The 26891-nt window shown below is 61.2% G+C and overlaps 1 protein-coding gene across 1 annotated transcript in view; it reads left to right on the top strand.

Moving 5' to 3' along the window:
- Positions 1-26891, top strand: part of PTPRN2 (protein tyrosine phosphatase receptor type N2) — a 385188-nt gene that overhangs the window by 290899 nt on the left and 67398 nt on the right. The window contains exon 13 of the mRNA XM_037049518.1: positions 18457-18669. Coding sequence (XP_036905413.1) covers positions 18457-18669 — 213 coding nt within the window. The remainder of the gene's footprint in view (positions 1-18456; positions 18670-26891) is intronic.

Here is a 26891-nt window from a genome sequence, read left to right as displayed (position 1 = left end):
TGTCCCAGTGGCCACCCGTTCGAAGAAAAGCAGGGGTGCACAGGGTGACCGCGCCCTGCCAGGGCCTTTACTCAGCGTGGAGCGGCGGGAGGGGCCTCCTGAGACCTCAGGGCAGACCCCACATGGGGGCGGAGGTGGGGCAGGTCGTGGCCGAGGGGGCGTGAGCTGTAGCTACCCATCCAGGGCGGGAGGTTTCTGGGCAAGACGCCCGCGGTGGTCATGGAAGTGAGTGAAGTCCTAAGTCAGCACCGTGTGTTAGGGGAACCGGCAACTACAGAGTCTTATTTCAACAGGCCATGAACTTTGAGGTGGGGCCACCTCAGCCCAGAGACCGGAGGCCGGGCCAGGGCAGCCTCGAGGTCAACTCGGGGTCTGGAGTCAAGGTCATGTTAAGAGCAGGGACATGCCCACTGAGGGGTTTTCGATCAAAACTTCTCCAGAACAGGCTTGCATGTTAGGGGGACCTTGGAGACTTGCCTGAACCGGGGAAGGCTGGGGAGGAGACCAGGTCAGGGGCAATGGATCAGCCAAGGACTCGAACAGCTGGCCTGAAACTAGGGGACGGGGCAGGCGCCAGCGGGAGGAGGGAGCATGCAGGGTCGCAGCCGGAGCTGCGAGATGGCCAGGCCATTTCTGCCCTTGTGTCCGGGGACCCGAGGGCAGCCCTCAGGCTCTGAGCAGCGAAACTCAGAGGATGCGAAGCCGAGTGTTTGCAGGTTCAGGAGAAGGGTCGCACACCCTGCGGGGAAGGCCGGTTCAGGGGAACACTGAGGTCTCACAGGGTGGCATCCAGGTTCACTGCTGGTTTTGTTCGTTCTCATAGCACAGTGTGTCTGGGGGGAGAGGCCTGCCGTCTGCGGGCGGGTCTGGGAGCAGCGGGTGAAGTGGGGGACTGGGGGACAGCGGGGTCGTGTGGCGCCCAGGGAGCAGCAATCTGGTGGCCACTCTGCCTGCCAGTGGCCACAGGCACAGCTGTGGAGCCACCCAGCAGGCCCCGTCACTGCCAGGTCTCGTGCCATCCCTCACCACTGTCCTCAGGTCAGACGACCCACCGCACCCTGCGGTGTGGGAGGGTTTGGAGGCCACAGCAACGGGACCCTGGCAGCCGCAGGGCCCCAGACCCAGGCTGGGCGCCAGGCCCAATGCAGCTCATGGACGTGCTCCGTGTGGCCGCCTCCCCAAACAGGAAGCGCTCTTTGAGTTGTGACAGGCCACCAAGCCCTGTGCTCGGTGTTCAGAGGAGCCCTCCTCACACCAGCCCAGAGAAAGGACAGGTGACCCAGGAGGTCAGATGCCCCTGAGGAGCCAGCCTAGGTCCCACTGGATGCAGCCCCAGAGGCTGCACACTCAGGCCGGCTGCGCTCTGCCTCCAGCCCCAGGGCCCTGCAGGAGACCACCTGTGGCCCTACAGGTGACACCACCCTGCCCACCCCTCCCCTCCCCCCCGCTGAGCCTGCTCCCCTCCGGCCTTGAGCCCTCAAAATGTGCAGTGCCCCTGCCCTCAGGTCTTCCAGCTCAGCCCTTGCAGCCAGTCTGCCCCATCTCTCCAGGAACTCCAGCACAGAAGGCAGTGGGAGGGGCCTGGGGGCCCAGCAGGCATCCAGCCCCCGTCCCTGGGCTGACCCGCACACCTGGCCCCATCCTGGGAGACCTGCCCGGGCGCCTGCGTGCCACCCAGCACAAGTCGGGGCCCTGGGGGCTCGTGTCCTCCGTCCCTTATTCCCATAAATGAAGAAAGGCCCAAGCGGGTGTGTAAAACACGCTGGCATTTAATGAAGCTTCTGCCCCGACGCAGTCTGTGTCTCGAAGTGATCACTGGCTTTCCACGTCTCACATCCCACCGGGGCCACCTTCTTTTCCTGGTATCACTGCCTGGGTCCTCAGGGCCAGCGACAGCCCAGAGTCCGGTTGTCCGAGTCTGGGGCGGCCTCAGGGGTCACCTGAGAGGGGACTCAGTGTGTCACAGTTGTGCCACGTCCCCACCCAGGGTGGGCACACCTCCCGCCAGGCTCAGCTGTCTTGTCACCAGGAAACATGTAAGAGCAGAGCAGTGACAGGGGTCACCCCACCAGGGCCCATGGAGGAGCGCCCACCACAGGGTTCAGGGGCTCCGGACACCTGTCCTGGGGGCTCCCCGTGTCCAGGCTGGCGGCGGTCACTCCCTTCTGTTCCGATTTCACTGACCTCCTACCAGAGGCAGGTGACACAGTCTATGCAAATCCTTCCCTCAGTTAAGACTCTGCCCTTGGAAGGCTGGCGCCAACCCGAGGAGCAGCGCATGCAGACCGGCGTGTGCTGAGCCCAATTTAAATTTGAGTTTCTTTTTCTTCTCACTTCTTCTGAAGCTTTTCGAGGGATAAGATAAGCGCGTAATCTCTCAGTTCGAACAAATGTGTTAAGACTTCGTGTTTCTAAAGCCCAATGTGAATGAGGCATAAACTTGTCCAAGGCCGTGGACAGTGTGAATGAGGCTGTGTTGTCCAAGGAACCGAGGACACCGTGTCACAGGCTGACAGGCCTTCCCCACCTCGACCCAGTCGCAGGTGCAGGAGAGCCCTCCAAGGCAAATGCACAGCGTGGAGGGCTGTCACGCCCGTCTCTGTGCAACAGAGCCTTGCCCAAGCTTCCCTCCCGGGGACCTCAGGGGTCCTGCAGCTTCGCAGCAGCCTCATGTCATCAGCACCTCCAGCAGACCCTGGGCGTCACAGGAGCGCACTGGCAGAAACGGCACCGCTGCCCTTTTCCGCGCCAGCTCCACTCTCGCCTGGGCCACGGTGCGGGTCTGGGGAACAGGGTCCCCTCCAAGGGGCTGGTGTTCTTGCGAGACATTCACAAGAGGGCTCATGAGTACCAGGTGGTGCCCCAGAACCCATGTGGGCCTCAGACACAGATCGAGTGAGGGACCTGAGTTGTGGGGTGATGCGCCCCGGAGGAGAGGAGGGACAGAGCAGGGCCGCAGGGGCCACAGGGGCCACAGGGGCAGGGCCGCCCTGTGCCCGAGGGGAAGGGCCCCTGCTGGGCCTAGGGACACCTGGGGGCTCAGGAACAGGCCAGGGGCGCGTGTCCCCTTCCCTCCGAGTCCTGGCCAACACTCGCCACCTCTTGTCTTTGATGACAGCCACTCTGCCGGCGTGCCGTTATGGTGCTGTTACCGGGCTACGCTATGGTGCTGACCTGCCGCAGGAGACGTCGGGCGCCTTCCGTGGCTGGCGTTCCACCGGCGGCCAGCACGGGCTTCCGAACGTCTGAGGCCAGTTTCCTGGGGAAGGAACGGGCTGGAACTCTGCGCCCTCTGCGGCAAGCACGCCGTGTCTCTGTGGTCACACGCTTTGTTGTTTGTTTTAAGCCCACGCTTCTGTCGACCCTGCAACAGCTCTGCCTGGCAAACAACCCCTAACGCTCAACAGGGGTCCCGGCACCCCCAGGGGCAGAGGAGGGACCACTCTGCGACCAGGGGTTGGGGGGTGCCTGTCCACACAGCCCTGAGTCCCGCAGGAACGGAGACACAGGGGGCACTGGGCTGGGGAGATTGAGGAAAAGCATCTCGGGTGGGGGTGGGGTGGTTAGAGAAGCGGACTCGGAGAAGGATCGGTCCAGGTGGGAAAGCACCGAAGGCAAAGGGCCCCTCGGAGCGGAGAGGGGGTGGGGGGCGATTCAGATGGGCCGATTCCCTCTGCTCCTGAGGAGCAAACGTCACTCCCTGAGCGCTGCGGTGGCACCACCTTTTCGGGGATGTTTGCTGGAATCAGAAAACTGTGAGGAGAAACACAACTGAACGGATTAAATCTCTTCCTGGGACTTGCGTATTCCAAATCTTGTAAGGAGCTGCGTGTGCAGCCAAATCCCAACCCTGCTGCCGCTGACACTCCAGACTTGGGACGACCGTCCTCAGGATCGCCGCCGCTGCGGCCCCCACGTGGTGCCCCTGAGCTCACACGTCCAAGGAGCCCCCAGCATTCACGGCGTGGGCGCAGAGGCAGCAGAAGCTGGGCTGCGTGGAGTGAGGCCACAGTCACGTGCCCCGCACGCAAGCAAACAGTTCAGCGTCGGCTGGATTTTCCCTCATTCCCTCAGACACGGGCTGGGTGAGGCACCTGGTATAGGGGCTGACTGAGAAAGCTTTGGGGCCACACACACCCTGCTCGAACCCTGACCTTGACCCCAACCGAGAGACTTCCAGCAAGTTACAGAGCTCGTGCTCAGCCTGCCATCCAGAAGTGGGGACCTGCATCACTGTTGGGCTGGACGAGGACAGTCAGGCCCTGGGCTGGGCCTCTGCCCAGAGCTGGTTGCCAGCAAGGTCCCCACCCAGTCAGGGAAGGGCCGCTCTCAGGCCTGCTGGCAGGACCCTAAAGAAGCCTGCCCTGCTCGAAGGCTACCAGCACGGACACGGTGACCCACGGCAAACCCAGCGTGCCTCCGCGCACCACACTCCCAACCGCCTGCCCCTGTGCTTCCCCGAGAGGCGCCAGCGAGCAGAGCCATCCAAGCATCACTGTCCTTTGGTCCCTGAGTGTGGCCAGGGGTGCGATCGGCCTGCCACCTCCCAGCAGGACCCGTGGCCCAAGGCATCGGCTCCCCACACGTGGACCTGTCCAAGAGCAGCGACTTCCCTCCTGGTGTTGCGTCCCTCAGAGCGAGAAACACTGGTGACCCCTGCTGGGAGGGGCTCCATCCACCTTGCCGCAGCCCCTACGTCCAGCCCGCACACCGGCCACCCGCCAAATAGCATGTCTCCGGCGCACCAGTCACTGCGCCACAGGCTGGGCCCACGATATTTTGTGTGTGTCCGTCTTCCAGGCTGTCTGTGACATGGTCACCGTCTCTGTAACGACACAGAGTGTTCCACTGCCAGTTCCGTCCCGGGACCGTCCTGTCTGAAACAGCAGGAGCTAGAAACAGCGGTTCGGCCCTCCTGGGGTCCTGCAGGCACCCCTCCTCCAAAGAGGTGGGGGCCAAAGGGGGGGCCGAGCCCTCTGCCCCCGAGGTCAGCCGGCCAACCGTCCGGCAGGGCGGGAGCAGAGAGGATGTGGGGACAGTGGGGACGGTGGGGAAGGGGCAGGACAGCATAAAGTCATAGGGACTCTGTCCTGCCCCGCCGCTCCATCCTCTCACCCCGGCCTGTTTTCCGGCGTCAGAGCACCCGTCAGCATTTTTCGTAAAAGTAGATGTGCGTGCTACAGAGTAGAATCACATAATTGTGAAATGGCCATGCACCTTCGTGGTTTTCTAAACTCCAAGGCAACTGAAGAGAAAAACTGTCTCCAAACAGTTGTAACGGGTCCGACCTGTGTGACAGACCATCGGAGAGGGCTCTCCACAGAAAGACAGAAGGACCCGCACTTCCCCCCCCCACCCCCGGGGCGTGTGGTCCCTCTCCTCTGAAGAGATGGGTGCGCGTCGCCATTGTCACTCGGGAATGAGCCTCTCTCCCTAACCGTCCCACTGAAGAATCTGAGCTCAGCCTGGTGAAGAAGAATAAAATCTGGCCGCGAACACACAGTACGGACACAGTGCTGAGCGTCGCCTTTTCCGCACGCACTTTGACGCACTGTTTTGTGAGTGAGGAAACGCCAGGTCCCTGCGGGGGCGGGGGGGGGGGTGGGCTGAAGGTGGCCAGTCTCCTACCTTCTCGACTCCAGATTCTGGAGACCACACTGCAGCTCTGCCTGCTAACTGAACCTTCCAGTGTGAATTCTGCCTGAATTGCGTCTTTTGTGGCTAATATGGGGGTTTCGGCGATCATATCAAGCCATCGGAAGGGGCGTCAACTTTGCTTCACAGTAGAACCTGTTTTGGGGTTTCAAATATTGTACGCAAATCTGAGTATGAGCCAACATGAGGACCCACAATAAAATCTGAGTTATGTTGGTAATTTTTTTCAAAATGAGAAGCTGACATCTTTTTTCTGTTTCAAGTGAATAATTCACACTTGCCTTGAGACAAAGTCAAATCTGAACCAAGCATTTCACCATTTCTCAATGCCTCTCCATTTTAACGCGAGGGCAACAATTTCAGAGCAGCATTTTAAAGCTGGTATCAGGAGAAACCTCACTGTGGCCCGGCGTCCGCCCGGACGCCGCCCCTCCTGCAGGGCAGACCGGTGGGGGCTGGGAGCCTGCAGCCGGCCGGCACTGGACCACGGAGGACAGTCGACAGTGCCCAGTGCTCTTCCGACGCGTCCGTGAAAAAGTAGCTGTTTATTAACCGTGGGCCAACGTCGACTCAGGTCTCTCCGCCCAGCGGAGCGCCGCCTTCTTACAACCGTCTGGGTGCTGTTACCGTACGTTGCCCTCGGAGGCGGACCAACCAAAACCTCTCGCTTTTCAAACTTCCCTGTGATACCAAGTGCTCTTTTCCTTAACGTTACAGATGTGTGGAAGCACACTGTACGTCCCCACAGTGTGCAAGTGTACCCAGACCATGTGTATCACTGAGAACCATTTCCGTGGGTTTGCTCATGAAACGTATCCTTCATCGGAAGTGTGTTCGATATCCTTTATGTGCCATTATTATGCTTTTGTTCTGTTTTTAAAGACAAATTGGTTTAGGTCTCCTGAAATCAAGCAAGTATCCCACAAACCGTTTTTATCGTTTTCTCTCGCCACGTCATTTAAAATTCTTGAAATGGGTGTTCTTATGCTTTAAAATACCCATGTTTCCCGTGCCGGTCTTCCCTGTTTTAAAAAACCACACATTTTATTTGCTAATTTAGCGGGTTGGAAGTGTATTCTAACCACTTGCGCGAGCCATCTACAACAGTGTGGCGCTCCCCAAACTGAGGACGAGTTTTAACACAGAACATTAGGCTTCACACAGAACCCGCCCGCGCCGCACGGGGAAAGAAGCATTAGCAGGGCCAACAAATCATGGCGAGCGGTTTTCATTGTTTAGACAGTCCGCCGGCCTGGGGGGATTCGCACAGGCTGTATTTCCTCTTCATTAGCCAGACGGCCCTAACTTCTGCACGGCTAAATATTCTAATTCATCACATGGAGATGATCTGCCGTTGGGGCCGGGCTCCAAAGTTCGCACTGAAAACGCCAGGCGTAGACGGAACTGTTGGGTGAAGTCGAAGCTCTCGCAGCGGGAAAAAGAACCCGGACACCATCGGCCGTCCACTCCCCACGGTGTGAGCTGAACCCTGGTTCTGCCTTGTGGCCAAGGTGCTTTCCTGGAGTGTTTTCAAGAATTTAAAAGGTAGGTCATGCTTTTGCTGCCCTGGATCTAAGACAGGATTTTAAAACAAAGGAAAGCGGAGTGAGAAGCTGGTGGATGGATTCCTCCGTTTCTGAAACAGAATAAAAGGAGCAGCGGACAAATGGGTTCTCCCGGCGGCTCCCTGGGCCGTGATCCTGGGGTTTAAGCTCTGAGGCCGCGGCTCCCAGGCTGAAGCCCAGCACACCCGGGCGGGGGCAGGGCAGGGACCACGCAGCCCACGGAGAGCACACTGACCAGACGAGTTCCCACTCCTGCAGAACCGTTGACAAGGCCAGCACGTCAAACTTGAATCGCGCTGCTCCCCCACCATCCTTCCAGAACCGAAGGGCAGGCCGGTCGTTCCCTGGAACGACCTTAAATCAGGCATGTGGGGTTTCCACGTTGGAAACAAGAAATCCTTGGGGACAACGGGAGAACTAGCTACAAAAAGTGGCCTTTTTATCGATTTACTGACCAATCCACACCTTGGGACGCAAAACAGTCTCTCTGCCTGGAGCGTGGCCCTGCTCTGTGCTCCAGCTTTCTCTGGGGTCGCCCCAGGACTCCCGGGCCCAGGGGACTACACGCCCCCTTGGTGACTGAGGGGCTGGCCCAGCAGCCGGCCACAGGCAACGGGGCGCCCCGTGGGCCCGTTCCTGCCCGGCTGGGTAGGGTGCTCACACCTGCTGGCGGCTCCTGCCGGCGGAGGCTAGAAAGCGATGCGGCTGAGCACGCGGTGTGAGAGCTTGGAGGGTGGCCGCCAGCCAAGGTCGCGTCTTCGGAACTGGCCTGGCCCCACGCCGGCTCCCAGGCGCGCCGCCACCGTTGGGAGCTCGCCTCGGTTCCCCTCGGCGGGAGTGAGGCAGGCGGGGCGCTCCAGGAGGCGGTGTGGGAGTCCGGGCTGCGGACCCCGGCCCCACACGCCCAGCCCCCTCTCGTGCCCCTGCTCCGACCCCAGGTGCGCCTGACTCGGGCTCTCCACCGGCCTGGGAGGGAGGCGCGGTTGCAGAGGCCGCCCGGCCCCAATCCTTCCCGCCGCGCCCGGCGCTGGCTACTCCCTCCAGGTCCCAGGTCCCTGTAACCGCTGCAGGTGGGCCCGGGCCTCAAGGGCTCAGTGCCCATAGGGCCGAGCGCAGGGCCAGGGCGCGTCCCCCACCCGCACCCACCCCCAGGGTCGCGTGCGGCCTCCCCAACGTCTCAGACGGCCCGCGTTCCTGGAGGGGACTTCCCTACTCTGGGACCCGAGTTCTGCAACCCCGACCCACACCCGGGGCTGGGGAGGCGCAGGAACCCCCACCGCGCGCGCCCCCGAGAGCGCGCGCACACGCACAGGCGCGCGCAGGCCGTTGCTATGGAGAGGCCGGTTACTAGCGAGGCTGAGGGCGGCAGGTCCCTCCTCCGGGCCTTGCTCCCCGCCCTGCCTCCTCTCTCCGCCGTCCTCCCCCGTCGCCCCGCGGGGGCTCCAGAGCCCGGTCCCCACACACACGCCCCCTGCCCGCGCGCCACTGCCCCTCCTCTCCTCTTTCCCCGCCCAGGGGACTCCAGCCCCTCAGAGGGCGGCAGCAGGCCCCGGGGCGGCGCAGGGCGCTCCCGGGAGACCAAGCGGGCGGGCAGAGGAGAGGGCCGAGGCGCCTCGCCCCGAGAGGGTTGGCAGGGTCCACAGGCCCTTCCTGGTGAAGGGCGCAGGGCGCCTCCGCGCTTTCCTTTCCGCCCGCCCCCAGCCTCCTGGGAGCGTGGGGCGGGGTCCTTACGAGGTGGGGGCGATCCCAGAAAAGCCGTAGGTCCCCACTTTGACCTCCCCGAACTCGGTTATCCCTTCGCGCTTCTCAAAGCTGGGCGAAGCTATACGCAGGCCTCCTGCCTGCAAGCTCGGGCCCATCGAGCCTCCAGGAGCCTGGGCTCCGAGGCGCTGACCCCCGTCAATACCGACTGAAAGGAGACAGCGGCCTAGGTCTTCGGTGAGACGAAGCAAGTCCTCAGGACACATTAGACGCAGGGAGCTCTGCTCAGGCACTCGGCACACGTCTGGTGACGACCTGTCCCCTGAGTCCTGGACCCGGGTTGCAAGGCCTCGGTTTGCAGGAGCAAGGCGCGAAGGCGAGGCCCGGGGCTTGGGGCAGGTCCCGGGCAGAGGCGAGCGGAAGGGAGGAGGGAGCGGAGGCGGGGGTGGGGGTGGGGTTCGGGGTTTGCCCTGGAGGGGCCAGCGGACGCCAGGCTGGGTGTGGGGCCAGAGGGGCGTCAGGTTAGGAGGGGCCTCCGTCTCCAGCTGTCCCGCGCGCAGGAACAATGGGGAGGCGGTGGGAAGGGGGCTGGGGGGAGGGCGCCAGGGCTTCCAGAAAAGGAGAAACTAAAGAGCCTCACGCAGACTGTCATCTGCATGTGACAAGATCCCCCCACTCCTTTCTTTCTTCCTCTTGTTCCTGCAGCTGTGGGCCTCGGAGGGCGCATTGTGCACACAGATGTGGGGTTTCAGCTCTCCACTTACCAGAGGCGCCCCCACCTGTGGCCACGACCCGGGGTCTGGGGCTTGGGGAGGGACAGTATAAGGGAAAGGACCAGGAGAGCGCAGCCTACGGTGGGGCCCAGAGGCTACGGAAATCCAGTCACAAGGCGGGAGGACCCCTGCTCTCCGGTGCGCGCCGTCTGCCGGACTCCAGGCCCAGGCCCGACTGGGGCTCCGGGTGCTGGAGGCAGTGGGAGCGACGCAGAGCAAGGCCCTGTGCTCCTGGCTACGCCTCCGCCCGCAGGGCAAGGGGGTTCCGGGCCAGGCCTTTGACATGGGGCGCGGGACGTGGAGCGTGAAGCTTGAGGCCTCTGTTCCCGCCGCTGCCCCAGTCAGGCGTTTGGGCTTCGGCCTCCGGTTTGCCTGAACCCAGTGGGGGCAGCGACGTTCTCAGTAGTTTCCTCGTCGCCGACCAGGCACATTGTGCCTACATTTGAGACTCGAAAACTCGAGCGGGACTTGCGGGGGGAGGGGCACGTCCACTCGCCGGTGTGCCCTGCGTAATTGTCCTCCTTCAGTTTGGAGAGGGAGCAAAAGGCCGCCACGGGAAGTGGAAACCCTAACTTGCGAGAACGGTTTGCGTGGGTCCTTCTCTTGCAGAGTTGCGACAGCCCCACCCCTCCCAAGCGGAGGCCACAGCAGAGCCGGGCCGGGTGACGTTTCTCGTCAGGTCCCCTCTCCCCACCCCACCCCGCGGCGCTACCCTGAACTTGCCCAGTGTGAAGTGCGACTCGAACGACGACGGGGAGAAGGGCTGGGAAGAAAGAAAAGGCGAAGCCGGGCTGCCGCGCTGTACAAATGACTGACACAGCCCATGTCCATTCGTCGTCTCGGGCGGGAGAGGGTGTACGGAGAGCCGCGGCCCCTTAGCCAATTGCTGTCAGCAACATGTGGGGGGGGGGATATCGCTATAGCAACCGGTGGCTGGGCCGCGAGCCGCGCCGCCGCCGGCCGGGTGCGCGCCGGGCCGGATATAAGGCGGGGCGCGGCGGCCGCGCTGGATGGAGCTGCGCGCGCGGCCGGTGGCCCTGTGGGGACTGTCCCGCGTCCCGCGCCGGGCCCTGAGTCGTCCTTACCGCTCCCCAGCCTCAAGCACTTGGTCCCGGGGCCCGGCCTGGGCGGAGCCCGCAGAGCTACGGGCCGCGCACAGCTGCGGGCGCCCGCGGGCTCGGAGCCGGTGCCACTGCCGCTTCAAGAGCCCCAGCGTTCCGCACCTTTGTCTCCGCCGGCCCCCCGAGAAGTTTGTGGTCAGAGGCAGAATGGCCCCGCTTGCCTCTGGCTCCTGCGCAGGGAAACCGCTGGCCGGGGTGATGGCGCGGCTGCCGCCGGAGGCCACCGCGCCCCAAGGCCGCTGGAGCCCGAGCACACCCCACCCTCTTCTGGCTTGGGCGCCTGGCACTGGCCCCCCTGCAGGTAACCGAGGACGCCCAGCCCGGGTGCGGGCACTGGTGGGCTGTAGAGAAGGGAGAGGGGCTGGAGTCCGGGTGGGAGGGAGGGAGGGAGGGAGCAGGAGGGACCCACGGAGGGCATCGCCAGGCGCATAGGTGGCACGGGGTACAGAAAGGGGGCCTGGGAAGGTAGAGGGTGCTCATGGGAGAGGGAAGCTTGGGTGGGCGAACTGGGCATCTGAGAGTCCGGTCCAGGATCCAGCGCTGACTGGCGGCAGGCTGCCTGTCCGAGGCTCCGGCTGGCAAAGCAAGTCTGCCTGGGAGCTCATTCCCCTGGCGGGTTGGGACGGGCGTCCCAGGGCAGTGCGGTCGGTGGCAGCTCTTACTCGGCGCAGAGCCTGAAGGGGTGGCAGCTGCCTGAGCCCCCAGTGCCAGGAGGAGACGGCTCAGAATAGGCTGAGGACCTTGCCTCCGGGACTTCTCCAGCAGTGCTTTCCTCTTCGTGTCCTTAGCCAGTGACCGGGGCACTTCCAGGCCACCAAGAAAGAGGGTTGCGGGGTGAGGTGGGGGAGCAGGTGGGAAGGAATGTGAGAGGAAAGGGAGGAGGAACAGGGATGAGTAGACGGGATGGAGAGGAGCCAACCTGGAGACACTTTCCTTCCAGACCCCGTCGGATGCACTTTGTCCCCCTGACTGGGTCCGGAGCGGCCCCCGTGCGCCCGGTGTGTCTGTTCGATGGGCGCGCCGGGAGGAGCGTTCCTTGGAGGGCAGGTGGGGCCCCGAGTGAGGTTGAAGACCTGCTGAGCGCCCCCCCCCCCGCTGGGGAAACTCCTCAGAGCCGGAAGCCTCCTCCCCTGCCCCAAACAGAACCTGCACTTTCTCCCCCTCCCCCCAGGTGGGGCCGCCGCGTGCTCGCCAGAAGGAGAAAGTTCTGGCGCGTCCTGTGTGAAGGAGGGCTTTCGTTTCCTCCGGTCTGTAACCGTGACCGCCGGTGAGGCTCCTCCAGCTTTTAGAGCGGCCTCGCTCCAGGCAGGCGCGCAGACCTCAGATGCCCGCGAATCCTCAGCAGAATGAGCTCGTAGAGCCAGAAAGGGTCTCCCGCCCTTTTGTGTCATTAGTGCGAGGAGCTGGCGGCGCTCCACGCCTGACGGCTGGGGGGGGGTCTCTGTGACAGCCACCAATGCCCACTCACCCCCACGCGCGCTCGCGCACAGAGGGCGATCGGGAGCACCCAACCCTCCCCTCTGCACTGCGCGAACAGCGCGGACCGCCCTGCTCCCTCTGCGGCCCTGCTGTCCGGGCCGCACTTCCTCGTGCTGCTCGGATTCCAGTTGCGAAGTCCGCACACAACCGTCCCCACACGGCCGGCGAAATGCCTCCCCGCCTGGGTCAAGGTCCGAGGTGTCCGAGCTGCCTTCGCCGAGCCAGCCTTCCCTCAATTTAGAGTCGAGCCCAAGTCCTAGGAGGGGAAGATCTGTGCGCGGCAGAGAGTTTCATCCACGCCGGAGGTAGTGCCTCTACCCAGCCGAGTGCTCCCGGCTCGGCTCTGGAGGAGAGGCGACCATGCCCGGGTAGCGCAGCAGAGGCGGTGGGAGCTGGGCCGGCGCAACGCCGGGGGTCCTGGGGGGACGCGGAAGTCGTTGGGGACATTGACCCGCGCCCCTGTGCTCTGTGGCGCGGGAGGCCGGGCTTCGGCTTTGTGCCCACAGAGAAGGGGGCCAGGAGCCTCGGAACCGCTTGGTGCTGTGGATACCCGCGGCTCCCAGGCACCCTCGGCCCTTTGTGCCGGCGCCGCGGTCGGACCATTCATACCTCTGCGGGATCTCAGAACCAAGTCCGGGGGCGGGACTGGCGGGCGAGGAAGCCGGCAGCCTGGCGGGGACAGGGGGTGGAGGCCCAAAGAGGCCTCCCAGAGGCGCCCCAGCGGGTCCTGATCCGGGACACAGGCCGGCAGGCGCGTCTCTAAGGACAGGCCTTGGCCTCGGCAAGGACATGAAGCGAACACCCCCGGGGTGGGAGGCTTTGGAGGCCGCGAGAGAACTCCCCCTTCAGGGCCAGGGAAGTGTAAGAGGCGCGCGTGTGCGTGGTGGCGGCAGGCCTCCGGGACTGAATGTGTTGCCAAAATATACGGTCAGGAGCGGGCGGGCGCGCCACGCGCATTGGCCGAGACCGCGTCTGGGAGCCATAAAAACGCCCGCCGACCGCGAATGGAGGACGCGGGGCGGGCCTTCCTCGGGGCCCCTGCGCTTCGGGCTGTTCTCAGCTGGCCGCGCTCCTTCTCCCCGGCCCAGGTCGCTGTTCGTCAAGCTTTGCTAACAATTAGTTCGCACGAGGGTGTTTTTTCCCCCCTTTAAACATAAATACCTCACATCTCCCTTGATGTCTTCAAACAGAGTATTTCCCCAAAACTGGTGTCCTAGGAGTGCTAAAAGATGGCAAATGGTCCATTTGTTGTCTTTTGTATATTTACTTTTCTGTCTGCGCCTGAAAAAAAACTCAATAAATAGCCTATGCTAAAAAGTGTATCCCTCCAATTTTCATTAAAGTTTATATTTAAGAATAATTATTCCTGGGAGATTCTTTTCTTTTGCCCAGATAGGCTTTTTTTTTTTTTGCTTTTTTCTCTTTCTTTCTTTCTTTTTTTTTTTGACTGCTTGAATGGCAGATTAGCAAGTACAATTTCATCTGCAGACGAACAATGGCGTTCAGCCGCACAAAGGGTCTCCCCCACCCGGAATCCAGGCCGCAGTGCCTCTTGCTCTGATAATAGCTTCTGAAAAGATTTTGTAATGCAGAGAATTAATACGTGATTATTTCCGCCTGGCTTCTCTCATTTATTAGAATTCTGTGGCGAATTCCAAATTTAAAATAGTTAGCAGCTTTCAAAAATACTCTTAAAATATTTTAAGACATCCCCCCTTCCCATATTTTCTCAGTGGGTCACCCCCATGGGCTGATCACGCTTTAAAAATTTTGACCAGCCTGGAAGTCATAGTGACTATATTTTAGGAAATATATTTTAGTGAATTCAGCATGAAATTTCCAAGTAATTCTAAGATGGTTCATCTGAGAGACCCAAACCAGACTTGTGATAGCCACTCACCAGCGGGGTTGCCAGACTCCAAAACTGGGTCTCCCTGGGCAGCGCGCTTTCCCAGTTACAGAGGGACAGGGGGAGGCTGGGTCTGAGAAGGGCCTTCCTTAGAAATGATGCAAGTGAAACATTCTAGGGTATTAGACGTTTAATCTTATTGAAATTGAACGCCTGTGTCCCTAAACCTTGGGGTTTTTTACAATTGTGTTTCAAAATTGAAGCCAGCTGATTAGAGCCAGAATCGGCCTCGTTAACTGCTTCCGTCGGGGCCTTGGGTGCGCGCTCCGCCTCCCTGCCTGTCGCAGGCCCGCGGGCGTCCAGTCTCCTGCGCGCGCGCGGCCGCTTCGGTTCTCGCCACCAAGTTTGGGTATAGAACGCTCTTTCTCCTTTTGTTTAATCCGTCCTCTTTTCGTTTAGACCCACCAGATGGACAGCTCAAACTTTTTTTTGGAGATATTTTACCATAAATGGCTCAGAAGATAATAAGGGAAGCTCATGTACCTTCACTTAGAAGCACAGACCACAATGGTTTAAATAGGTCGGAGCACTACCCGCAAGTCTGATTTCTAAGAGCAACCTACTCTGTCTCTGGGGGCACATTTATTTTTGAGTCACCGCTCCAGCGACACTTCACCCTCCGAGCCCAAGGAGCCGCTCCTGCAGACGGAGTGAGCGCCGTGCGCTCCGGGTCCCTCCCCAGACCCGCCCGCCCTGACGCTCAGTTGACTTAAGCACTCCTGGTTCTTTGTGAAGTCACCCTTGTCCTGCATCCAAACACTTAGCGTTAAGTGCTTGTCCGTGTGTCCCCTGGACCTGGGGTCTCCACACACCCCGGCCCTCCCGGGAGGGGGGCTGTGGCAGACAGGAGGTGCCCAGTTTTAAACGAGGCCTGACTGTAAATGTCAAAGTCATAAATATTTAAACATATTTTCTTTCGATTTCGGGTCAAGACTGGCCCAATGCCTCTAATTAGCTGTGGGTGCTCCACAGGGCTCGGCGCGGGGCAGGGAAGCACCTGTGGTCCTGGTGGCTCAGCCCTGGGACGCAGGGACCCCCAGGTGGGAGGGGCTGGAGGCCTGCCCACCTCACACCTGGGCCGGCCGGAGAGTGAAACTCACTTTTAAGCTGCTAACAGACTCACTTCTTTCTCTTCAAGCTCCTGGTTAGTAGGAGTTTGAAGTTCGTGTTTTTTTTTAACTCTATGAAAAGAAATAAAATCATCATAAAGTTATCTAAACTCAATAACTGCGCCGAGGAGGGGAGCTCGGGCTCTGTCATTTTTAAAAGGAGGGTTTCTGTCCATTGTTTCTTCCGGGATTGTTAGGACCCAACTGGCAGCCGGCAGCCCCTCCTAAGTCCTGAGGCGGGGTGCAGCGCTGGGCAGGACACTGCGGCCACTGAGATGACTTTGGGTCCCCTGAGGTGTCGGCCACGCAGTGAGACAGAGGGGGGCCCGCCGGGGTTCCGAGTCCCTCCTCCTGGTCAGACTGGTGGAACCCGGTGGGTCCCTCAGCCCAACGTGGCCCTGCCCGTCACCAACTGCCCCCCACCCCTGCCCAGACCACCTCCTCCCACCACAGACCCAGCGTCCGAAGTCTGCAGCCTAACCGCCCCTCCCCCGGATTCTGGGTGACTGCCACCCACCCTGGGAACCACTGTCACCCCTCTCTGCGGAGAAAGCTCAGGCCCAGGCTGGGCGGCGGGGGGCTCCGAGGGTGTGGGGTCCCCTCCTCTTCCTTCCCGCCCCGCTTCTACTCCGGGAGCAACTCGCTGGGGGTCTGCAGCTGGGGGGAGGGAAGAGACCCGGGTGGGAGGCCCCGAGCTCTTCGGGCCGTCACTCTCCTTGACATTTTTTCTTTGGCCTTTGAGTAAATTCCAAGCGCCCCGGCGAAGAGCAGCTCGGCAGGCTCCTCTCAGCTCCCCCGCGGCCCAGGGCGTCGCGGCTCCAGGTGGCCCTCGGTCTCCCATGACAAGGGGCCGGCCACCCTGCCTCCTGGAGAAGAGATTCAGCGCTGCCTCGGGGGCGCCCCCGGCCCGGAGTGTGTCCCCTGTGCGGCCCCTGCGTGTTCGTGGCCTCGCCCAGAGCCCAACGACAGCGGGAGCGCGTCTGTGCCCCTTACTCGGCGAGCCCGCGGCCGCCCCGGGCCCACAGCCCCGGGTGGCGGCGGGACCTGGCCTTTATCGCCTGCGCGCGCAGGCGACCGCCGACGGTCCGGGGCGCGGTGACGCGTCAGCCGCACTTCGAACACTGCACGTCCCTCGGGGCCAGGCCGGTCACCGTGCGCCTCTGCGCCTCACGGAGCTGGGCAAGAATGTTCGGGAAGTCCCTTTCCCTAGCTCCCCCAGCCACCTGGGCCCGCGAGGTCCTCCCGACGCCTGGGCGGGGCCCCTGGGTGGGAGCCCGGGCACCTCCAGCGGCCTGTGCGGGGGCGGGAGCGGCGGATGCCGCTCGCTCTATCGCCGCCTCCTTTGTTGTGGTTGCGCTCCGTCTGCCGAGGCGCCGCGGTCCCTCTGGAGGCTCGGATGGCGGCGCGGGGTGGCACGCCCTGATCCTGGAGACCGCCCCCACCACTCAGGTGTAATTTCGGCCTCTCTCCCGGGCGGAGGGGCGGCCACATCCCCGGAACGCGACCCCGGTTCTCGTCCCCGCCCCGCCCAGAGCCTCGAATGTGCCCTGGGAGAGCGCCGGGCTGGGGCCGGCAAACTCGCCGCGCGCAATCCGGGCCCTCCGCCAGGAGAGGAGGGCACTGCCCTCTCATCTGCTGCCTCCGAAGGGCGTGACCCCCCAGCGCCCCCGGAAGCTTCGCGGCGTCCGGTCGTGTCCCTGCGGTTATTCCTGTGGTTTGGGCTGTGCCCGCACGCGCGGTGTGCGAATGGGACGCGGAGGGAGCCCAGGCGGCCGGGGCAGGGATACCTGCTGCCTTTGAGCGCTTTCTGGAAGCCTCTGGGTGGCTGGGAGGGAGGGGCGGGGATGGGGAGGGGTCTCCGGGGACCCCCCACACGCCCGACAGCCAGCCGGGACCCCAGGGCGGCCACACCTGCCCCGCCGCTCAGCTCGCTGCGGCCCCGCCGCCTCCGGCAGCCTGGACCCTCGCGGTCCTCCCCGCCGTACATGCAGGCAGGAAAACGCGGCGTCTTTTCTCATTTAACCCGCGCTTCCATTAACTCAGCCCGGGCACCGGCTAATCCTCCGCGGCGAAGGCAAAAGGAGGCTAATTAATGACCAGCTTTTCCAGGCAAGACCGGCGATAATTGCTCCGGTGGCCTTCATGATTACAAGATAAAATGGCCCGGCCTGACGTCGGAGGCCCTGTGTGCGCTCGGTGACCGAGCGAAGGGAGAGCCGGGGCGGAACATGGAGTAGAAAGTTACCAATACAAGAGCGATAATGACTGGGCCGGCCGGGCATTCCTGGGGGCGGGGATATCCACTTTGTGACCACGCGGAATTAGGCGGTGGCTAATGGTTGTCCTCGTAGCCTTCGGGTCGGGAGCCCAGCCGGGCAGGCCGGTGGCCCCCAGGCGCGGCGTCCTCACCGGCTTGCTGTGGCTCTTTTAATTGTCGCTAATAAGCCTCACAAGACCACACAGCTGATGAGCGCGCGCTCCAGGCCCAGTTTCGCGCGTGGAGACCAGTGAAATGCGCCCATAGGACCATCCACCCCACCCAACCCCACCCCAGAAAACAAGGAGAGTTGGATAGCCACCGGCTCCTTACTTTTCTGGACACCCTGAGAGGTGTGCCCCTGGGCCCACCCGCGTTTCCAAAGCCCTGGGGGCCCTGGAAGGGAAAGTGCCGAGGGCCGAGTCTGCCGGGTGACGCCCCCCTGGGGAGGCTTTGGGTGGCGGCCCCAGGCCCCATGGACTGACTATCCCCAGGGAACCTAAGACTAGGCCCCGCCGCGTCGTAGCGCCGCGTGCCTCCCTGACTTCGGGGCTCCTTCCACCCCGACGGGTGGTGCGAGCTCTGGCTGAGCCGCAGCCCCTCCCACCTGTTGAAAAAAGAAGGGACGGGCGCCTGGCCTCACTTAAGGCATCAAATACTACGAGCTGTTAAGTCTGAACAATCGCCACCCTTAAGGGAAAAAGAGCGGGCCTCTCACTTCCGCAGAAAACGTCGCCGCCGCCCTCAGCGAGCAGCTCTGAGCTAAGTGCTCGCCGCGTGGAGGGCGCGAGGCGTGCGCAGGGCGGCTGCGCTTTGCGCGTGGAGAGGCGCGCCTGGCAAGGAGCCTCGTTTTCGGCACTAACTGGCCCCTCTCTCCTGTTCCGCAGAAAAGCAAACTGAAGCTCCTGCCGCCGCGCGCGGAGCACGAGGACTCCACCAAGTTCGTCGCTCTCACCCTGCTCTCCGTGGCCGCCATCGCGGGCGTTCTCCTGGCCTCGGGCCTCATCTACTGCCTGCGCCACAGCTCGCACTCGCGACTCAAGGAGAAGCTCGCGGGCCTGGCCGGCGACCCGGGCCCGGATGCCACCGCGGCCTACCAGGTAAAGGAGGCGGCTCTGTCACCTGGCCTCCAGGGAGCAGACAGGTGGTTTCCCCGGCCCCTGGCCCCTCCCGCACCCCGGCACTCCCCGCTCTGCCAGGTTTGGGTTCCTTTCTGGCCACAGTGTGGAACTCTGCAGTGTTGACTCCCGCGCGCTGCTCAGCTGTGGCTCTGCGGGCACCGCAGTGGGGTGCTAATTAGAAACGGGGGGAGGGGCTATCTGTTCTCTCTCTCCGTTTGGCAACTCGTGATGAAAAATGCCAGCCTGCAAGGCTTTCTGGTTGTGGGGGTGTTTCACGATGTTCCTTAAATGACTTCCCGGGTGTCATCTATGAAGAGACCCTTGGCCCCAGTGGTTAGCTCCTCTGCGCCGTTTGGATCAAGTGGAATGTGGTGCTGAACAGGACAAGCAGACCCACGCGTCTCCCTGGCAACGGCGGCCTGTGGGCGGGGGAGGCTGAGACCAGGGAGGACCAGGCCCAGGAAGGCCAGTCCAGACCGGAGGGGGCCGGAACCGAACCCACTCGCAGGCTCCTGGAAGATGCAGGGTGTCCACCCCATGCACAGTCGCGGCCTGTGGTGAGCTAAGCCCTCCAGGGGGGAGCAGTGAGTTAGGGCATCTGGTCCCTCTTAACACAAAATATCATTTCACTCCCAGTGTGCGCCCCGCGTGGGAAAGTAAAATAATTCACTTCATCATGGTTTTCAAAGCCTAATCAAGATACACTTGTCAAAGACTTCCTCCCATTGGACGAGAAGGCCTTTCCTCCGATCACGTGATGAGGACACGTAATATGTCTAGGAGACAGCACGTCGGATTTCACAGCCCTGTGCAAGCTGGTTGTTATGATTCTTCCATCGCCAGAGTCACACAGGCTCTTCCCGGAGAACGCTCCCAGCCAGGCCCCCTCCATGAGCTCCGCCCAGCCACCCGGGCCCTGGGGGTCCCCACGAGGAGCCCAGCGGAGTCACACAACCTCTGCACTGAAAACAGACCAGCGGACAGCGTGCCTTCCCTGTGTCCAGATGCCTGGCACGTCTCTGCGAGAACACCAATGTGTTCCCAGAGGGGGTCACAGCGATCTCTTCCTTGTAAAGAAATGGCAACTTCAAATGTCTGGGAGGCGGCATCGCAGTGGCCGGCGTCCTCTCACTTTAAAGCAAAGGAAATATTGCATTTGAAGAAGGAGCCTGAAAAAAATGTCGCAGAAACTACTGAGAATTTACCCCAACATCCTATGGGGTGAGCCCGTCCGCAGAGGAGGCTGGGTCCTCGGGGCCAGGTCTGTGCCGGACATAAATAAATTATCACACCAGCTCCCTCCCGCGGGCCGGCGCCAGAGCACCAGGGGCAGATGTGAGGAAGCACACACCCTTTGATACACTTTGAAATTCCAGAATAAAACATTGATAGAATGGGAAGCTTGGACTCGCATGCAGAAATGGCTGATTCTGACCCAAAAATGCATAGTTGGAACTGAGTTTGTCATAATTAACAGGGAAAAACATCGTCCCGGTGACAGCTCTAATTAATAGTATCTGAAATTAAAATCATGCCCTTTCGGCAGGAAAACTGTTTGAGTTTCTCGGGGTGACCTTTCTGGTGCCGTTCCTGGGGGCAGGTGGTTCCGTGGGTATTGATTTTATAATGAGCTCTGGTTTGTTTAATAAGAATCTGTAATCCAGACAGTAAATGAAATGTGTGCTTTTCTTCAATCCAGATTAAGATTAATAAAAAGAAAAAAAACAGGAAAATTTTTCCTTTAAAAATATGATCTAGGAAAATTTAGAAATGAGATGGCCACACAGGTTTTTCTGGCGGGCTCAGTTTTGAAGTCACAACCAAACACCCGCAGGAACCCCCTTGCCTGAGTGTGGCGCTTTGCCCCCTCGAAGCGGGCCGTGTGCTGAGTGTGTGCTGCGTGTGTGCTGAGTGTGTGCTGGGTGTGTGCTGGGAGAAGATGCAGGGCCAAGCTGTGGCGCCCTTTCGATTTGCTTCAGCTGAGCAGGACCAGCAGACAGCGGGGGACTCCGTGACGTTCCACTCTCAGTTTAGCCGAGTCACGTGTGAAGGACTCACAGTCCTGTACAGTCAATGCTTGAGCAACGCAGGGATCGGGGCGCCTGCCCCCCACCGTCCAGACTCCATGCCTAGCTTTGACTCCCCCGAAACTTCAGCCACCGGGGATTGGTTCTGATGCCAATGTGCACAGATGCTCGCCAAGTCCCTTGCGGGGAACGGCCTAGCACAGTGCACACCACCTGCAACTGTGGACTCCCAAACACGAACCGGAAATTGTGCTTTCTATCCACAGTCCGTCGAACGCATAGATTCGCAACCTCCGGGAGACAGAGGGCCAACTGTGTGGACTCTGTGTATACGTGGAGCAGGCCGGCGCTCAGTCCCTGAGACACAGCAGCCAGGGCGGGGGAGTTTTTGTGGCAAAGCCACACCGACAATGCCAGGAAAAGAGGTCCCAGGGCGCCGGGGCTCCATTTATTTTTAAGTGGCTGAACAGCTGCACTCGGCTGCTCCTGTGCAATGGAAGAGCTTGGGGACAGGTCTCCTCACCTGCCGCAAGGAAAACCGGACAGCCTGACCATCTTTCCTTCATGGGACGCGACGGGATCGCTCCATTTGTCTCTGAAAGAGGATGGGATGGCGTGTGAGCGAGGGCGCACGCAAGCTCCCGAGGAGGGAGAGAACCGCAGGGCGCTGTCCACGTGCAAAGTGACCCTTTAAGGAAGGAGCCAAGCGTTCTGCAAAGGGACCAGCAGCTCAGGGGTCCCGCTAGAGCGTCCAGGCCAGGGGCACTCACAGCTGTTTTGGGGGGGCACTGGCCGCCTCCGCGTGGACGGCCCCTTCTTCCTAGAGACTGGAAGAGGCGACCCACGTGTCCCCGTAAACTGCACTGTGGCAGCACCACGGGCACTTTGGTGGAGGCCGAGTGAACCCTTTAGAGAACATCAGTTCCTGTCACCCATACCGGCATCTTCCAGGGGCTTCGCCCCTGAGGTCACAGACCGTCTGCACAGGACCCTCGGGGTTCGTGGTTGGGGGCTTCACAACAATCCTGAGGGACAAGCGCAGTTCCCCGCCCTGGCCACTGGGCTCGGTGGGTGGAGCGTCAACCCCAATGCGGGTTCATTCCCAGTCAGGGTGGCGACCGGTCGATGGTTCTCTCGCACAGATGTCTCTCTCTCAAAGCAGCGGGAGAGTGTCCTGGGTGAGGATTAAAAAACAAAACTGTGTCAAAGCAGCGCACACAGCTGGCCCTTGGACTGCACAGGTCCACTCACACGGGGATTTTTCCGCTCGCGCACACCGTCCGCCCTCCATGCCTCAAGCTGCGAATCTGCAGGGTTACCAGCCGCAACGGAGAGCAGCGTCTGTGGTTCCAGGTTGGGGAACCGCGGACGCAGAGGCCGCCCACGTGCCCCGTGCCAGCCCATTTCACGTGGGGGACTGGAGCTCCCCGGGCATCGGCACTGGGGTGGGGGCTGGCACCCATCCTCACGGACTCTCAGGCACGGCTGCAGCTCAGTCTGGGGAAGTCAAAGGGCACCGGAGGACTTCTGACCCGGCAGGGTGAGGCAGGGTCAGCACCTCTGACCCCTGGGTGGTTCAAGCCCCAACAGTATTTTGCGTTTGAATCTAATGCGGACACACTGGAGCATTTTTCTTTTCTTCCTCAAAATAGAACTATTTATAGACTGCTTCCTGAGGCCGCCCGTGCAGCCGAGCTATTTCGTTGGCTTTGCCTATTGGAAAATCAAACCTTTCGTGAGAGACTCTTCCACCCTGACACTTAGAAGATGTCACCAGATAATCTAGGGAAGCATGATGTGTCCCAGCCTCAAAGAACAGGGCCTGCTGACGTTCAGAAGAAGCAAAACCCCTTTTCAAAGGCCGTTTTTGATGGACGACTGCTCCAAACTTTCCACCATTATTTCAGTAACTTTTTTTTTTCTTCAAAATACATAAAACAGGCTACACTTGGGTTAAATTTGTACTTCACGGTCTAAAAAGCCAATGTCTTTACTTTCGTTCTTTCCCCCCAAAGTAGCTTGTCCTTTTATATACAGCTGGCCCTTGAACGAGGCCTCAGAGCCCCTGCAGATGGAAATCCATGTTTCGGGTTTGACTCCCCAAAGCCTTAACTACAGATCGCCTGCCCGTGGCCCGGAGGCCGAGCTGGCAACGGGAGCAGGCGGTGGGCACAGGGCTCCTAAGTCGTGCGCGTCCCTGGCTGCGGCCTCACGGGAGAGCCAGCGCGAGCGGAGGAAAGGGAGAGAAGGCGCAGTGCCGGCGTGTGTTGTGGGAAACATCCGCGGAGAGGTGCGTCCCGCAGCTCGAACCTCTGCTCCAGGGTCCGTGGTGCGTGTGTGCCCACTTGTGTGTATTCACACACACTCTCACTCGGGTGATGCACAGGCCCGGAAGAACGCTGGTGTGTGATGTTCCGTGCACGTCACGCGTGTCCACGTGGGCGTCCTGCGTCTGTGGCGCCGGTGGGTGGAACCGCTGAGGGGCGCCGGTAGCGTTTGGAGGTGCTCTCGCTGCTGCTCCCTCGAGTCGCTGAAGGTGGCACCCGGCTCTCTGGGGCTTCGATGGCCGACCGCAGCGGGTTTGGGATTCTGGCCCCCTCCCCCAAGGGCACAGACTCCTGCGGGATTTCCCAAGGTTCCCTTTGAGGGGGTACTTCACCACAGCCAGCTGCTCTCCTTGTTCCTGGAGGCCCCAAGTCCACACCCTGTGAGCGGCAGTGGTGACTCATGCCACGCCCGGTGTGCAGGGCTCCGGGGCCCAGGCCCGCACTCCCAAGAGCCTGGGTGGGGCCAGCTGGGCCCCTACAAGCAGGACCTGCAGCGGCTGGCTTTCCTCCGGGGCTCCTGACCAAGGGAGCCACCTCTGCTAGGTGGCTGGTGCGGCAACAGGAATGGCGAGAGGACCGGGTGTCCCGATTAAGCTGGGCGGTGGTGGCGTTGCCTGGGGCTGTCCGGCACCGGGAGTTCCGAAGTGGCTTTCGTTCTGTCAGCGACAGAGCTTGGAGTGGCTCTTCTGTGCGTTAGGTGTAAACTTTCTGCCCCAAATCATCTCTTTTGCAAATATTCAATAAGCAAATCTACCGTTTAAAAATGGAAGGGTGGCCCCAGCCGGGTGGCTCTGTGGGTTGGAGCGTCATCCTGTGCACCATAAGGTTGAGGGTTCGATTCCCAGTCAGGGCACAGGCCTGGGCTGCAGGTTCAGTCCCTGGTCGGAGTGTGGAAACAACTGATGTTTCTTTCTCTCTCCCTTCTCCTCCTTCCCCCTTCTCCTCTCTCTGAAATTAATTAAGGTATCTTCAGGTGAGGGTTCAAAAACATATAGTAAATAGTAATAATAATAAAACAGGAACAGAAGGCTGCCCCAAAATACTGTGGAAGGACATGTCCTCCTGCTCTGACCAGACAAGCCTGAGAGCGCCCTCCCTCTAATCCATCCTGGGCAGACGTGGCCGGTGGCCCCCGGGTCCGTAGGTAGAATTCTCCGGAAATGTTCAGGTACCGAAGTGGCTTCGTGAGTGTGGCTGTTCTGTTTTGTGAAATCGAAATGAGCTCCGCGGGGCAGGGTCTTGCCGTGGTCTTCCTGTGCTCCGAGACCCCAGACAGGCCGATGTCACTGCCAACTCGGTGCCCTGCTTCTCGGGAGCCACAGACGTGGCCACAAGGTGAGCGAAGAGCCAGGCGCACCCGAGCCGGTGTCTGCACGGCCCTATTCCGATGGCAAACCTCAGGGCCAGCAGCTCAGCTGGGCCTGCTCCTGGGGGGTCTTCTCCACACCCTCCCACTTTGAGTGGGAGTCTTTTTCTGGAAGGGGTGCGTTTGTAGTGTGTTTTTCTCATCAATCCGAAATTTTCACACATGCAGCTTCCAAGAGCAGTGACCAGAAGGCTGTTCTCTGGTTTCTACACCATGTGTTTCCTCAAAAATAGCTCTGGGGACGTGGGGACAGTGCTGGGCAGGGGGTGGGAGTCTGCAACTGTTGGCGAGGGAATAGCCAAACACGAAAACAGAGCACGGAGGGTAGCGCGCCCTCCCCGGTCGGGGGGTCAGGGAATGGAGGGCTCAGGGAACGGAGGGCTCAGGCTCAGGGCGCAGTAACAGGCCGCCCCGAGCTGTTTGGGAAACCAGAGATCAGGGTGTCGAGCCGGCAACTCTGGGGCTGGAGCTGCAGCTTGCTCTGTGTCGGTTACAATGTTTTGGTCCCATTTTTGCACTGTTAGCAAACCTGGCTTTTACTCCGACACCCTCCTGAGGAGGGGCCAGGGTCACTTCGGGGGGAGGGGTTTGTTTCGCCTCAGTGACCAGTGACGTTGACGCGTTCTCTTCCGTAACTCGAGCGAAGGACGCGTCTCTGAAGCTCCAGAGGAAAATGCCATCCTCGAGTGGCTCTGAGTTGGTGGCGGTCAGAGGGTGGCAAGGAAGGTGCCCCTTCCACCTGCGTTTACACGGGAAACACCCCACCAGCCTCGCCTGCGCCTCCGTCCTAGACGAGCCAGAGGAGCCACTCCGGGCCCCTTAGGCCTCCCATCCTCACACCGGCCACCGGCTCCTGCCCAGCGACACCCGCCCACACGCCCCAAAAGCCAACACAGGCCACCTCGTTCACAGCTGGTGGCCTGCAAGTGGGCGGGGTCCTGCTGGCACCCCTGCTTCCCACGTGGGGACCATGAGCATCCGACAAGTCCCGGGTCCCCTGGCTGGCAGTGGCAGGGCTGAATTGGGACGAGCGGGGTCAGCTGGCCAGGCCACACACCCACCTGGGGCGGGACAGAGCCTGCTCCATGTGCAGACCTGCTGCCCCCAAACCCCCTCACAGGCTTCCCCTCCTAGGCCTGAGGCAGATTTTGGGGAAGTCACGGGTCTTTCTGCTCAGCTGTGATTCCTCGTGCACCTTGGGAAGCATGAGTTAAGCAGCCCAGCTCGTCCACGATTACGGGGCAACAGTATGACCCTGCAGGGGGTAGGGAGGCCCTCCAAAGGTCAGTTGTCAGACATTTGGGCAACGAGGAAGGAGGGGAGGATGTGCCCAGCAGGAGGAGGACCAGGCACTGGGCGTCCATACCGTGGACAGACTTAGCAAGGATGGGCCGGTGAGCCAGGTGGGGTGCTGGTAGGGACACCATAGGACTTACCGTGGGACGGGAGCCAGGCTGCAGGGACAGTGGGAAGAACCCCGCGGAGGTCCAGAGTAGGTCCCTGCACCCAGAGAGTCTGTGCTCGGACCAAGTGCATCCTCCTGGGCCCCCACTGACAGTCGGCTTCTCTGGGCCACTGGGAGGAAGTCCCATGGGGAAGGGGGCGTCCAGCCTCTCCTCCATTCTGTCGGGCCTTCTTTTTAAAAATTTTTTTTTAGGATTTTATTTTCATTTATTTTTAGAGAGAGGAAGGGAAGGAGAAAGAGCAACATCGATGTGTGGTTGCCTCTTGTGCGCCCCCTACTGGGGACCTGGCCCACAACTCAGGCATGTGCCCTGACTGGGAATTGAACCAGCGACCCTTTGGTTCACAGGCCAGTGCTCATCCACTGAGCCACACCAGCCAGGGCCTGTCTAGTCTTCTCTCCCCTTGCTGGGCCCACCGCTCTTTCAGTCCCTCCCTTTCCCAACAGGAAGTCACAGGACAAAGACCCTGTCATACTTCCCAGCCCAGAGCAGGGGTGAAGCCCCTCCCTGCACCCTGCATTCCCACCCACGAAATGGGGCGACAGAGCTCTGTGCCATTGCCCAGGCCCCTGAAGGTCAGTCAAGGTCACAGTATTGTCTGGGCATCTCTGCTCTCAGTTCTGTCCGAGGACACTCTGCCTGGGGTGGCCATAGGCGCTTGGAGGGGTTTACTGGCAGAGATGGGACCCTCTCGCCGCAGCATTGCCTGCCCTGCAATGCCTGTTGGGAGGAGCCAGGCCCCACACTCGGCAGGACACGTACTGGGGCGTAAACCAGAGCAAGAGGGGGCAGGAGGGGCAGATCGGGGGTGGGACCAGGCGTGGGGATCACAGGGAGGGGATCACAGGGAGGGGAAGGCTTACAAAGGGCCGGCGCTCCGCCTGCCCCAGGAGCATCAGGCAGGTGGCAGTGACTCCCGAGTGTCCAACGAGGGACGTTCAAGGACACAAGGCTGGGCCAGCAGACCCAGCGCAGCAGCCCGAGTGTGGGAGGGACCCCAGGCACAGAGAAGTCC

This window comes from Sturnira hondurensis, unplaced genomic scaffold, assembly GCF_014824575.4.
Source record: "Sturnira hondurensis isolate 20B ecotype Veracruz unplaced genomic scaffold, ASM1482457v3 Scaffold0006496, whole genome shotgun sequence".
Classification (NCBI taxonomy): Eukaryota; Metazoa; Chordata; class Mammalia; order Chiroptera; family Phyllostomidae; genus Sturnira; species Sturnira hondurensis.
Note: the sequence above shows the minus strand (reverse complement) of the source record. Positions and strands in the feature narration are given on the sequence as shown.